At 50.0% G+C, this 13,844-nt stretch overlaps 1 protein-coding gene across 2 annotated transcripts; it reads left to right on the forward strand.

Annotated features, from left to right (window-relative positions):
• Positions 1-2,625: 2,625 nt before the first annotated feature.
• On the forward strand, positions 2,626-12,836 carry NICOL1 (NELL2 interacting cell ontogeny regulator 1). Of its 2 annotated transcripts, none has more exons than XM_077345928.1 (4): positions 2,626-2,843; positions 4,213-4,354; positions 8,346-8,434; positions 11,481-12,836. In XM_077345928.1, the coding sequence occupies exons 2-4, from the start codon at positions 4,234-4,236 to the stop codon at positions 11,550-11,552; spliced, it is 282 nt and encodes a 93-aa protein (XP_077202043.1). In that variant the 5' UTR covers positions 2,626-2,843; positions 4,213-4,233; the 3' UTR covers positions 11,553-12,836. The 2 variants fall into 2 exon arrangements, with proteins under 2 accessions (XP_077202043.1, XP_077202042.1); XM_077345927.1 differs by having other exon boundaries at positions 2,634-2,843; positions 4,208-4,354.
• Positions 12,837-13,844: the final 1,008 nt, after the last annotated feature.

Here is a 13,844-nt window from a genome sequence, read left to right on the forward strand (position 1 = left end):
AAGAATGATGTGGCCAGCTATTAGCCCACTTAGCAAGACCATAAGCGGTTGCGGAACATTTCCAGGTCTTCCAAGGTCACATCTGCTCATCCAGGCCCCTTTCAGTCTGGCTTCAGATCAGGCTGTGAGATGGAGATAGCATCAGTGGCTTTAGCACATGGTCATCACTTGCTTAGAGCAGTGGTTCTCCACCTTCCTAATGCCGCGACCCTTGAACACAATTCCTCATGTGGTGGAACATAACCCCAACCATAAAATTATGCAAGTGTTCTTTCACAGAAATTAAACCGAAACTGACCAATGGCTTGAAGATCCATTCTTCATGATTGTATATAAATGGTTTTTTCCCCGGGGTTTCTCAGTTCTTGTCCCACCATGCCAATCTCGCTCTTTTCCGCTGCTCCAGACGGACAAACGATCTATCTTGATCTACCCCGCAAGGCTGTTGTGTAGATGACGCCCCTCCCAGTCAAACTGCTTGCCCTGCCGTGACTCCTGTGTAAGGGTTGCTCGATCCCCAAAGGGGTCCCCTGGGTTGAGAACCTCTGAATTAGAGGGACATGCTTCTTACTGGGTTTCTGTTTTCTTCCCGTGTGACATTTTCACTCAGATAAACCAAGCTTTCTGAAGACGCTCCCTTCAAAATTGGTAAGATCAGCAACTCTCTGTGGCAGCTGAGGAAGACCATAAGCTATCTTTCCTTGTGTGGGGCTTTTGTGATGAAGTGTGGAGGCCGTTTTCTGCTTTTTCTGCAGAATGTGCTAAACAGAAATGTTAAGAAAGGTGTTTTTATAAAGTGATTAGAATTATAGCAGAACTAGTAAAAAAGCCCATTGTATCCAGAAGACAATGGGCGCTAGCAGGCAGGGACCAGAGCGAGGGGCAGGCGAGGGACAGAACAAGGGACAGGCTACCTGAAAGAGGAGGCGGGTGGCGGCTCCTCGGCGTCTCCTGGTTTTTGGTGGGGAGTCCCAGGCGTGGTGCGCTGGGCAGCGGCGGGTCCTGTGCGTTTATTTGATCTTCTGCGGCTGGGGGGGGTGGGTTCTTTCCGCTGCTTCCAGGAGGCCACGGCCGCGGATCCGGCCGCGGCCGGCCGCGGCCGCGGGGCCGCGCCCGGCCGCGGCCGCGGGGCCGCGCCCGGCCGCGCCCTCGGGGCCGCGCCCGGCCGCGCCCGCGGGGCCGCGCCCGGCCGCGCCCTCGGGGCCGCGCCCGGCCGCGCCCGCGGGGCCGCGCCCGGCCGCGCCCACGGATCGGGCCGCGTGGGCGCGGCCCGGCCGTGGTTCCCTCTCGGCGGCTGGAGTCTCAGCGGCTGGAGTCTTGCCGGGGGCTCCCTCAGGGGCCGGCCTGACGCGTCAGGCCGGGAGCAACTGCGAGCCGCGCTGCGCGCGGCTCGCAGTTACTGAGGCTGGGAATCAGAGGGACCAATCGGCAGGCGCTTCGCGCCTGCCGATTGGTCCCTCTGATTGTCTGTCATGAGGAAGGGTCCAATCCGGACCCTTCCTCATCCCGGACACATCCCGCCCCAGAACCCCTTACTATTTTATTTAGTCCGTGGCGCCCGCGGCGCCACGGGCGGTGTACAGATGGCGCCCGCGGCGCCACTGGCGGTGTACAGATGTTACAGTTTAGGAGGGGGCTGTTATAACCGAATACGGTTGAAGTCTATTGCCATGTTTATTGTACATATCGCCTTGTTTTTACTGCATCATTAACTCTGCATTGTTATTGTTACTACTTCTGTCAGTTTGTTGTTGGTTTGTTTGTTTGTTTGCCGAATTCTGCAGTCCTCTTGCATTGCTTATTGGATGTTTTATGTTCTCTGGTTGTATTTTTAAAATATAGATTTTATAATAATCTTCCTTGAGTCTCAGAGAGAAAGTCAGTAAAATAAAGCCAACAAAACCTTCTTAAGAACTGAACCCTCATTTTGTTATTTTTTTAAATGTAATTTTTACCATTCATGATGGCAAAGTGGTGACACAAAATTTAAAAAACAAAAACAAAGAGAATAGCATAACAGGTTACAATTTAGTAGGAAAGAGTCCAGCAGCGCCTTAAAGACTAATACAACTTGTGGCAGGGAAGGACCTTTGTGAGTCACAGCTTACTGCTTCAAAATTTTGCCGGTCTTTAAGGTGCTCCTGGACTCTTGTTCTTTTTCACTGCTACAAACAGACTGCCATGGCTACCCATCTTGATCTACATTACAATGTATTTGTAATATTTTTAAAGTTATGTTGTTTTTAGGATGAGAATGCTGGGAGGGGGGGGGAATATACTGATGAGGCCACATAGTTCCTATTTAAAAAATAGTTACCGATTTCACATTGTGTAATCCCATTGACCAGGGTAATACATTTCTGAATGCACCTATCTCTGTAGGGAATGAAAGGGATTAGATCAGAAAGGTTGCATGGAAATTCTCGGTTCTTTTTCGATGGAGCCGCTTCACTCCTAATCAGTTCCAAAGATAATCCACGATCAGAATCATAGTTCTGTAAATATATCCTGGGCTTGGCCAGCTAAGAGACTTTCAAGTGACGAATCCGTGACCTGCTGGAAAGCCCTTGCAAGCGAGGTGAGCCACGGCACGGATTTCAGTGGGACATGTGGATTCCCTCTTTAAGCAGCATCATGCGCAAGAGAGCAGGGAAGCCTGGCCCATTGTTCTTCAGCCCTCTCCGCTAACGGAGGCCTCTGCGTGTTGCCATGGCAGATTCCCTTCCCGGGAAGGGCCCGGGGAGCTCAGCGCACATGCTCAGAAAAATGCAGCCATACAGGTCCCATTAGCTGGTTGCAACGGCCATTCAAAGGAACCGTCGCAAAGACGAGCAAGATATCAGGTACTTCTCTTTTGAAACGGTCTGTTTTGTTGGGCTTCCCCCCTTCTTTTAAAATTATTTTACAAACCTTGTGAGGAGATTGCTAGTCATAATTGCTAGTCATAATTTGATGCTGGGTGCGCAAATTGCTATTGCTTACTGTGGTGGTGGGGGGGTAGTTGCAAGGTGTCTGTTGTGAAGCAGGTAAATTTCCTTTCGCCATATTTCCTTGTTTGGGGCTCTTGTGCGGCGGCTGGGTCTGCAATGGGGAAAGGAAGGGCTTCCTTGGGGAAATACAGAGGCCGTTTCCTGCCTTCACTGGGTCTAAGGGAACGGACAAGGAGTTCTCTGAAGTACTACCACGCACCGGAGGGGAGACATTCTGCTTTCGCAAGCCCTTAGAACCAAACCATCATGAACCAGCCTATTGCTCATGATTTAGAATGAAGTTAAAATGGTACGTTTACGGTAAAGGGAAATGATGCAAAATGAACGAACACGAGGTCTTCGGTTTGAAGATGCTGGGAAAGCAAAATGGGCATCCCTCCTCATTTCGTCCGATCCGTGGAGTCTGCAGATGAAACGCTTGAGTGCAGCAGCCTGGTTCAGGTGACAAAGGCGAGCTGCCTGTGTGCAGAATGCTTTAACCAAGGCAGTTTTCATTGGTTTCCAAAATGTGTCATGAGGGGATCCCAGTATTGCCTCCCTGTGCACATTCAATTGACCTTCTTATATAATACCTTTGATTTTGTGGCTATGGCTAAGAGCTTGAGCCTTTTTCAAAACACGAAGCTAAAGTGAAAGGAATGGAAGATTTTTTTCCAGGCCTGTTGGCCACCCTACCAGAGATAAGGGCGTGGATTAAATGTGCCAGCAGGCAGGGAACTTTGACAGGTTGTGCTTCTCCTGTAACCCACCCAAATAAGATGCTCCAGAGCAGGGCTCCCCAACCACCGGGCTGCAAACCGATACCGGTCCGTTGGATTCTCGGTACCGGGCCACGGTGGGGGGGAGGGAAACACGGGTGCATCTCCCCACCCCCACGGCACGGTGCTTGTTGCGCCGGGAGCGATCGGCCGCTTTGGTGGCCGAATCGCTCAAGCCTAGCTGTCGGCCTAGGCTTGAGCAAATCGGCTGCCTAAGTGGTTGATCACTCCTGCCGCAGTGAGCGCCATGCTGCGGCAGGGGGAGGTGCCGGCGGGTGCAAACACACAGGGGTGGCAGCTCTGCGCCTGCGCGTTTGCGCCCGCCGGCATGCCAACACCTAGGCCTCCCCCCACCCCCAACGGACCAGTCCCCGGTCCAAAAAAGGTTGGGGGCCGATGCTCCAGAGTGTGTCTGTCGTCCAGCCTGTTTGTCTTTGGATTCCTGCTTCTCTCCCCCAGTGAAGGAGGACGACTCGACGAACAAGATGCTGAAGCGCTGCCTTAGCAAAGGGGTCATTATAGTGCCTTTCATTCTGGTTGTCGGGCTGATCTCCACAAAGCCAGCTACGGGTGAAGAGGAATCCGGAACAACAATCCCTGCTGAAAGTACGTATCTTGGCCCAGCACACCAAAGAGAAACTCAACTCTAGGGAGAGTGGGTGGGGGAGGTCGTAAAGTACCGTGAAGTCACAGTTGACCAATGGCAACCCCGCAGGGTTTTCAAAATAGGGATGCTAACCTTCAGGAGGTGGGGCTGGAGGTCTCCTGGGCCCATTCCACACATATAGGATAATACACTTTCAATGTGCTTTGGCAGCTGGATTTTCCTGTGCAGAATAGGAAAATCTACTTCTAAAGTGCATTGAAAGTGCATTATCTATTGTGTACAGAATAGGCCCTGGACTTACAGCTGGTAAAGATCAGTTGCCCTGGAGAAAATGATTGCTTTGGAAAGTAGACCCTTCCCTCCCCAAACCCCTCAGGCTCCATCAGCCAAATCTCCAGGCATTCCCCAACCCATAGCTGGCAACGTAGTTTCAAAGCAAGAGTCAAATAGAGTTGGTTTCTCATTGGCCTATTATGCACGGCCACTGAAATGGCGGCATGGAGAAAGCAGAGGAGGAAGAAGCGAAGCAAACCGCTTATGCACGGGGACGGAACATAACGGCGGCAAAACCCAGAGTATCCGATTATGCACGTGGCTACTCTGGAGCCGCTTCTGGTTGCGCCCTGGTCCCGGGAAGGTCCACTTTCTTCCGCATCTCGCTAACGTGGCTTTTTTGGCGGCATACGTTGATCCTGCGCCCGGTTGCCGCCTGCAGCGTGCATAATTGGTTATTTTAGCAGCTGCCATTCCACCCCGAATGCAGACCTTCCACTCCATGCATAATGGGCCATTATGCTGCCTCTGTGCAGCGACTATGGACTTCCTTGGTCTTCCCCCTCCCCGACTCCTAAGAATGTCTGATGCTGCTTTAGTTCCCAGATCTAATGAGGTCCAGGTAGCCTGGACGATCAAGGGCCTATTCTGCACACAATAGATAATGCACTTTCAATGCACTTTAGAAGTAGATTTTCCTGTTTTGCACAGGAAAATCCAGCTGCCAAAGCACATTGAAAGTGCATTATCCTATGTGTGCTGAATTGGTCCTGTTCTGCACAGGAAAATCCAGCTGCCAAAGCACATTGAAAGTGCATTATCCTATGTGTGCATAATCGCCAGCACCGGGTCTTTTGGCCCGCCCAGCCTTGACCTGCAGTGTCCCTGTAGGGACACCGCACACCCCTGCGGGCTCCGTGGAGCCCCCTGCCCCCACCAGTGCATGTGGAGGTGGTCTGCCTCTCCCCACCTCCCCTCCCCACCGCTTCAGCTTACCCCAGCCGGCAGCAATCCGGCCTTCCTGGCCTCGGCATAAAGCGCACGCACGCTACGCCAGGGCAGCCCAGCATGCCCGCCCCCCGTTACACAGGGAACGGCCGGGCATGACGCAAAGGCATGGCAGCAGCGCGAGGTAGCTGCTGCCATGCATAAAAAATTTTAGCGACCAAGAAGAGGTTTTTTTTGGGGGGGGGGGATGTGTTTTCAATTCAAAGAGAGCTTTGGCCCTCAGAAGCTTCTATCCTGAAAAACTTGCTGATCTCTGGGGATTTTATTTATTGAGAATAAAGCACACTCAACAAGGCATTGTCGAAACTGAGGCAAGAAGTATGGGTCACCACATGTAACTCCATCCTCTCTTCCCCCCACCCTCCATGGGAATCCAGAGAAAGCGGGAGAACATCAGATAGTCTCAACAACCCAATAGAGGGATTCCCAAAGTTGCATTCCGGAGGGGAGTGCAGATGGATAGCGCAGAGGTGAGATTTACAGGGAGGGGAGGGGAAGAAACGCAGGAAGGAGCATCAGGGCAATAAAGAACATAAGGTAAACATGGCAAATGGGACAGATCGACTACAACCCCTACAGGGCCAGCACTCTAAATAATCAACTAAATAAACAGCCCTAAATAAGGGCAGAAACTACAGGGTTCTGACATCCGGTGCCAAGGTTAACATCTGCACATTTCTACCCACATGTTTAACTGTGAAACTAAGAACAGGAGAAGAGCCCTGCTGGGTCTGAGTGCATCATCCCCTTTCTCACAGTGGCCAGCTGGTTCCTCCATTGGCCCAACCACAGGGCAGAGAGGCTGTGGCCTTCCTAAGTGTTGCCTCCTGGCTCTGGGATTCAGAGATTTGGTGCCTCTGAACATGGAAGTTCCCTTTAGTCACCATGGCTGGTAGCCACTGATACTCTGTGGAATCCCCTTTTAAAGCCACTTACGCCTGTGGCCATCTCAGTGTCTTCTGACAGTCAATTCCACATATTGATCCCTCACCGTGTAAAGAGGCATTTCCTTTTGTCTGTCCTGAACCTACTGCCCATCAGCATTATGAGATCCCCCAAAGTTCTCATTGTTTGGAAGAAGGGGAGAAGTTCTTGCCAACTCTTGCCACACGACGCAGAGTTTTACAAAGCTCTACTGCGTCCCCTTTATCTTGTCTCTTCTCTAAACCAAAACTCTTTTCTTGTGGCCAGCTTTAATTAGAATGAACGAGTTCCAGGTTGACTCAGAGAGTTGACGTGTGTGCCATTTTCGGTGCCTGGCCTCCACAACGTTTGGCAGCTGGGTAGGAAGGGGGTTGAAGGGTGCCGTGACAGGTGTGGTTGCTGCCTGGGAAAGACCCAGAAAGGACTGGCAGCAACAGACCTCCAGAGAGAACGACACAAGACTGCCTGGGAGCTCTGTAATTGGGATCCTTCTGCAGGCACTGAGCACTTGAAGAATTTCGGCCCTGAAACCTGAAATCGCTGGGTTGCCAACTCTGGGTTGGGCCACACCTGGAGATGTGGGGAGGTGGCATCTGAGGAGAAATGGGTTTTGAGAGGGATGGGACCTCAGTTGAGTGCAAGGCCACAGAGTCCAACCTTAAAAGCAGTTTTTCTCCAGGGGAAGTGATCTCTGTTGCCTGGAAAGCAGGTCTACTCTCAGGAAATCTCCAGGCCCCACTTTAGGCATGCCAGACCTGTCGGTGGGGATGGGAGTCCTCCACTGCCAGGCGCTATCTCTGCTGCCGGTTAGGCAAGGCTACTAGTGCCCTATCTGTCTTTTGAGCATCTGGCTAGGGTGATCCAGGCGGTGGTCACCTGCAGAATAGACTTCTGTAACTTGCTCTACACGGGCTTGCCCTTGTGGTGCGGAATGTGGCTGCTAGGGTCCTCACAGGAACATCTTGGAGGGCCCACATCCAGCCATGGCTGAGGCAGCTGCATTGGTTACCAGTTGTGGCCCAGATCCGGTTCAAGGTTTTGTTTTTGACCTTTAAGGCCCTTTGTGGTCTGGGACCCACGTATCTGAGGGACCGTTTGTCTTCCTATGCCCTCCGCAGGGTTCTGTGCTCTGTGGGTACCAACTTGCGGGTCATTCCCGGCACTAAGTAAGTTCAGTTGGCCTCAACCAGGGCCAGGACCAAAAAGGTCCTTTTTGGTCCTGGCCCCTACCCTACCTGGTGGAATGAGCCGGTACGCAAGAGTGGTGGGTAAGAAATATAATAATAATAAGAACAACAACCCCAGAAGGAGGAGGGAATTCTCACCAAAATACCTGATGTTTCAGTGATATGTCTACTTGACTTCAACATGCTGTGCTCATGTTGGGATGATGCTCTGGAAAACTCTATGGTAGAAGCTAATTCAACCACAGAAATTTCTCCCAAAAACTAGAGCGTCGCCCTGATGTCCCTGACGTGCCTATGTCACTTCCGGCTCCCGTTGGAAAACACTTGGGCATGTCACTGAAATGTGCAAGGAAATGCCCAGCTCCCAGTAAGCTCATCCCCATCCCCCACTGACTGCCCAGAAGGACCTGGCAACGCTACCCCACTGGGAGTCTGGCAGCCCCGTGAAATGGTCACGGTTCATGGTATCGTCCCAGTCACACCGACGATCCATCCACGATTCGTGGATATTTCAGGTGCATTCCTGGGTCATTTTTTCATCCACCTTTTGATTTCTTCCTAATAAAATTTCGCGCCTGTTGACCAATGTCTCTCCTAGGTCGTCCGTGTGTTGACTGCCATGCGTTTGAATTCATGCAGAGAGCCCTGCAAGATTTAAAGAAGACAGCCTATAATTTAGATACACGGGTAAGGCTTTTAAAATATTAACATTAGGTTTTTTCCTTAAACTTTGGGTAAAATTACCTGTCTCCTAGAGTGAGCAAGCAGGGAAGGGGAGTCCCCTTCTCCACCTCTCTTTGTTGTGCCTCTCTTGTTCAGTTTCAGTAATCCTGCTGGTTGAGTGGGAGTGTTGCTCCTGCCTGCATTTCCATGCGCCCTGCACAATTGGGCACCTTCACGCATGCTCACTAACATGTTTTCAATCCACTTTGTAACTGATTTTTCCTGTCTCAAATGGCTTGCACATACACACAGTCACTGAAGTGGTTCGAAACTACATTATTTAGCAGGTTCGTGACTACGTTGGACACTTTCAATTCTCCCTCTTCCTCATACCCTTCCAGCTCCAGAAAAAAACAAAATATTTTAAAAGCTGGTTTTGAAATTAGAACAAAAGAGCAAGCAGAGAGGCCTTTAGAGCAGGGTTAGTCAACCTGTGGTCCTCCAGATGCTGGCAGGGGCTCATGGGAATTGTAGTCCATGGACATCTGGAGGACCACAGGTTGACTACCCCTGCTCTAAAGGCCAGTTCCAGCTGCCCCCTCCCCTCTGCCTGCTGTGCATGCAGGAAGCTGAATTAACCCATTCTCAAACTTAGAGAGGTTGCAAGTAGAGATATGTCTGCAAATATAAGCTAGTTTTAAAAACAGGCTTATAGCAAATGATTCTATCTTCAAGGAATCCTGGAAATACTTATATTGTCAGGGAGCTGAGGTCCAATGACTAGGCCTCCTTAGCCTCTTCGGAGAACTAGAATCCCTAAATCAGGTTTTCTCAACCCCAAAACCCTATGGTTTCATGACGGCCTTGGAAAGGTTTCTCAAAGGGTGGGGGTTGATCACATTTTAATATATTTTTAAAATCTGTTAAACATTTAGCAGGTGAGATGACCATATATGTTGATCAGTCCCAGCCCCCTCCCCAAATGGCCAACGGTGGGCCTGGAGGAGTTGGGCAGGGAAGGGACCCCAGGTGGGCGTGTCCACAGCTGTGCTTCCCCACCGTATTCTGCACAGCCAGGCTACTTCTGGTGTTCCTTGAAACCTGCGGAATGTTCCAGTGGTTTCTCTGCCGTAAATATACGTGCATTGGAGATGTAAGAGTTAAACAGGTTTGAAATTGAACTGGAGCGCCCACATCTCAACCTGGGGGCCTTGTTCTAGCAGTGCAGTCCTAAGCTGAGTTACACCCTGCGAAACCCACTGAGTTCATATTTCACGGCTTGAGCACTGAGTCACCCCCACAGAATTGCTTGCCGGATCACCTGCAGCTTCTGCCTGGGCTTGTGGCTCAGCAAGGGTCACATAGAAGTGCTGGTGTCTGGGACCCACATAGGAGGTTTCTGAAACCTGTGTGGAAGTTGCACAGCTAAAGTAGAGTGACTGAGGGTGGGGGACCTTATGTCAGCCTCATGCCCCGTGGCACAGGTTTGAGGACCTGTTGCCAAGGGTTGCCAACCATGGGTTGAGAAATTCCTGATGGTTTGGGGCAGGGGTAGTCAAACTGCGGCCCTCCAGATATCCATGGACTACAATTCCCAGGAGGCCCTGCCAGCGAATGCTGGCAGGGGCTCCTGGGAATTGTAGTCCATGGACATCTGGAGGGCCGCAGTTTGACTACCCCTGGTTTGGGGGATGAAGCCAGAGGAGGGTGGAGTATGGGCAAGGCGGGGCCCTCATCAAGATACCCTGACATAGAATCCACCCTCCAAAACAGGCCTTTCCTCCGGGTTCTGGCCATCTGTTGTAATTCTGGTTCGGTCCAAGTCCAGTCACATCTTGGAGACCAACGTGATTTTGAGGGTCTAGTCCCATCTTCTCTGTGTTTGTAGCTGCCACCACTTCCTGTGGCTGTGAATTTTACGTGTTCAGTACTCGTTGGTTGAAGTCCTTCCTTTTATCTGTTCTTTGCCCACTGCTCATTAATTTGAGTGCCCACAAGTTCTTGTCCTGTGAGAAAGGGGGGGAAAGCTATTCTTTCTCGGCCTTCTCTGTCCTGTGCATAATTCTGTAAATGTCTGTCACATCAGTCAGGCATTGGCAGACTGCCTCTATTGGTCCTAGGGATGCCAGACCCCTGGTAAGGACAGAGGTCTCCCACTGCCAGGCCCCACCTCTCTGCTGCCAACCAGCTGGCTGATGGGGGGAGGTTAATTACCCCTAAAAAAGGGAAGAACACCCAGCATTTCAGTGGCATGCCTACATGACCCAGAAGTTATGTAGGCACATTGGGGGTGACACTCTGGTTTGGAGATAAAAACTCTATGGTATAAACTACTTCTACCATAGAGTTTTTGTCAAAATCCAGAATGCCCCCCCTCCCAACGTGCCTATGTCATTTCAGGGTCCCGCAGGCATGTTGCTGAAATGCTCGGCATCCCTCCTTGCACCCAATAAGTGCTCCACCCCAGCTTCTGCCAGCTGCTCAGAGGGACCTGGCACCCCTAGTCAGCCCCTTGCCTGGGAAATAGTACGGGGTCCCCCTAAGTCAGCTGCAACTGGACAGTATTTGCCACCACCACCCCCCACACACATTCCCCTAAGTGGGATTTGCCTACTGCAGCTCCCCAAACTAAAGCAGGTTTCCACTGCTTTTCAGGAAATAACATTTCATTTTAAGGCACGTTAGCGCTCGGAAGCATAAGCAAAATCTCTTTTCTCAGAACTTGCAATGCAAGCTGGCATCGAATTGCCAAGTTCCCTCCTGGCTACTGGTGGGGGATGGGGGGGCAGGGTTGTCAGGTCGTGCCGGGGAAATTCCTGCAGATCTGAGGGTGGAGCTCGGGGAGGACAGGGACTTCGGGGGGGGGGGAGTCCAATGCCAGAGAGCCCACCCTCTCCAAGAGAACCGAGCTGTGTATTTTGCAGGTGAGTTGTAATCCCAGTGGATACCCAGATTCCACCTGGAGGCTGGCAGTACTTTTGACAAGAGGGAGGGGGAAGGGTGGCGAGCTAATTAGAGGAGGCTTCCACCCCCCCCCCCCAACACAGCCTTTTCCCTCCCCTCCATGCAGACAGAAAGCCTGCTTTTCAAAGTGGAGAAGCGGACCCTGTGTGACTGTTTAACTGCCAACACCTTGAACTGAGCACCGGGAGTCCCACCCAGGAGCTGCCCATTCTTCGGTTTCGAGACAAAGCTACGACAAGCCTGCAAGACACTCAGAAGACTCGTTGGGGGAGGGGGAGGACTGGGGCATGAGACGGCTGCATGTCCACCTCCTGACAGCCTGAACATGTCTCTGTTTTGTTCCTTATTACTGTTCGCATGAGCGCCAAGATATTTTCAAAGGGAAGGCAAGAGCCAGAAGGGACACAGTTATGACTTGTTGTAAAATAAATTCAGATAAATTCAGAGGATGCTCTGCTTTTTTAACTTCACGTTTTTCTTCCGGAGGGGGCACATTTATGCTCAAAACGCCCCCATCAACATTTACACATTATTTCTTCAGTCTTTAGTGACTTAATTAGTGTCCAGTAGCATCTTAGGAACCGATAAGATTTTCCCTTTGCTAGAGCTCTGTCAAAGGAAGCTTTTATTGGGTTAAATGAAAAAAGAAACACTCATTTGCCTTGGAAGCACTGAAGCTTTTTCTCAGTATCCCCAGTCTTCCACTTCTCCCAGTTAACGGGAAAATGCTGTTCCAACAAATGACAAAGGTGATCTGACTCCAGTAGTAACGAGAGAAAGAAATTTTACGTACAAAAATAGAAGCATATGTTGAGTGACATATTCATATATGCACATTTAAATTATTGTGAATAGATTAACTTCCCAAAAGGTTTAACTTGTTACAGCTCCAAGTCCAGGTAAGAGAGAAGAAGAGAAGTCCTATGTAAGGTGAAACAAGGCAAACAATAGCCCCTGAGAGGGTGGGGCCAACTGCCAAATGTACCCAAGCGAGAGAACTCTTCTAACCTTTGCATTCCCAGATCTTCTTGCATGCAGAGTTACAAGATCCAAGATCTTTGACTATTGAAAGCTCATACCCTGAAAATCTTGCATGTCTCAAAAGTGCTGCTGACCTCAAATCTTGCTCTTCCACTGCAGGGCAGCCTAGCTACTCACTGACACCATCTAAACTGAAATCACTGTATATTGATTGAATTATACAAAGTCCAGTACGATGTAACAAACTTAGAACAAGTAAACCAATCAATCACTCACTAATCAAGACTCTTTTTTTGTTTCTAATTTAGGACCACATATGGTTGTGTTCACTAGCAATCCTGAATTGTTTTTATATTTTGGGATTTTAAAAAATGCTCTTAATGTGTTTTGTATATTTGACCCATGGTGTCAGCTTCCTCGAGCTCCATAAGGAAGCAAGGTGGCTAATAAGTGTTTTAATTCAATAAATAATATAAATGCAGTAAGGCTGGTGTCATGACAGAGATGTGAAAAAGGGCAGAAGAAACACATACACATTCAGCGATCTGTCCATTGTTACGCAGTCAGTTTCTCCATTAAAAAAAAACAAAGCCGCTGTTTCAGTAGCCATTGGCATTCTGTCGGCCTAAAGAAGTCCTCTTGGGCTTGAGAGGAGTTAAGAAACCTCAACATTGTCTCAGTAGCCAGCCCTTGGGAAAGAAGCAGTCTTTTGGAAGCTCTCTGACACATTTTCAATAGAGGTGTTTGCAGATTCCTTGCTGGCCATACTTGTTCCTTGCATGATGTTAAAATACTTTTTCGGCTATCTCATCTAGATGTACGTAAGAGAGGTCTACTTCCCAGGTTTGGTCAGTCACCAATAGGGAGGGCTTCTGGGTATTTCTCTGAACTGAACGGCCCAAGTTAACCCAATCTTCCCAGATCTCAGGAGCTAAGTGTGGTTGAGCCCTGGGCTGAATCTAAACTAACTTTTTTTATTCTGTTGTGAGTCCTGCTGAATCCAGATCAATTTGAACTCAGGTCTTCCTCTATCCCCCCCCCCCAATTTAAACAGAAAAGTGTTCTGCACATGATTAGGGATGTTCAGAAGGGGGCGGAGCCAAGCACAGCAGGAGCCTCTTTCTTTTCTTGAATGGGGGAGAAGATTGGAGACAGCAGAGGAGGGGGAATAAATCCAAGAGGCAAGTATCTGCCAAGAGAAGTCAAGGCTTCTTGAGCTTCTGCTAAGAGAAGTTAGGGCTTCCCCTTTAAGGGAAGCCTTACGACCTGGGAATGAGGAAGCCTTTGAACTGACATCCTGGCCAATCAGGGCTTTTCTACAGCACTCGAGGCTAGAGGCAGCAAGTTAGTTCGTGGAAAAGCATAGAGCTGCACCTTTATTCATGCCGATTTTTCAAATATTGAGGGTTATATCCACTCCAGGACATAGCGGAGGAAAGCTAGGGTCACTCTGGATCAATCCTACTTGTTGCAGAGGGAAAATTTAAAT

This window comes from Paroedura picta, chromosome 7, assembly GCF_049243985.1.
Source record: "Paroedura picta isolate Pp20150507F chromosome 7, Ppicta_v3.0, whole genome shotgun sequence".
Taxonomy (NCBI): domain Eukaryota; kingdom Metazoa; phylum Chordata; class Lepidosauria; order Squamata; family Gekkonidae; genus Paroedura; species Paroedura picta.

Excerpts from the sequence above, each read along its gene's own strand:
- NICOL1 (XM_077345928.1), top strand. The coding sequence starts at position 4,234 with ATGCTGAAGCGCTGCCTTAGCAAAGGGGTCATTATAGTGCCTTTCATT. Across the intron at positions 4,355-8,345 it reads AACAACAATCCCTGCTGAAA|GTCGTCCGTGTGTTGACTGC; the intron begins GTACGTATCTTG and ends TGTCTCTCCTAG. Across the intron at positions 8,435-11,480 it reads CCTATAATTTAGATACACGG|ACAGAAAGCCTGCTTTTCAA; the intron begins GTAAGGCTTTTA and ends CCCTCCATGCAG.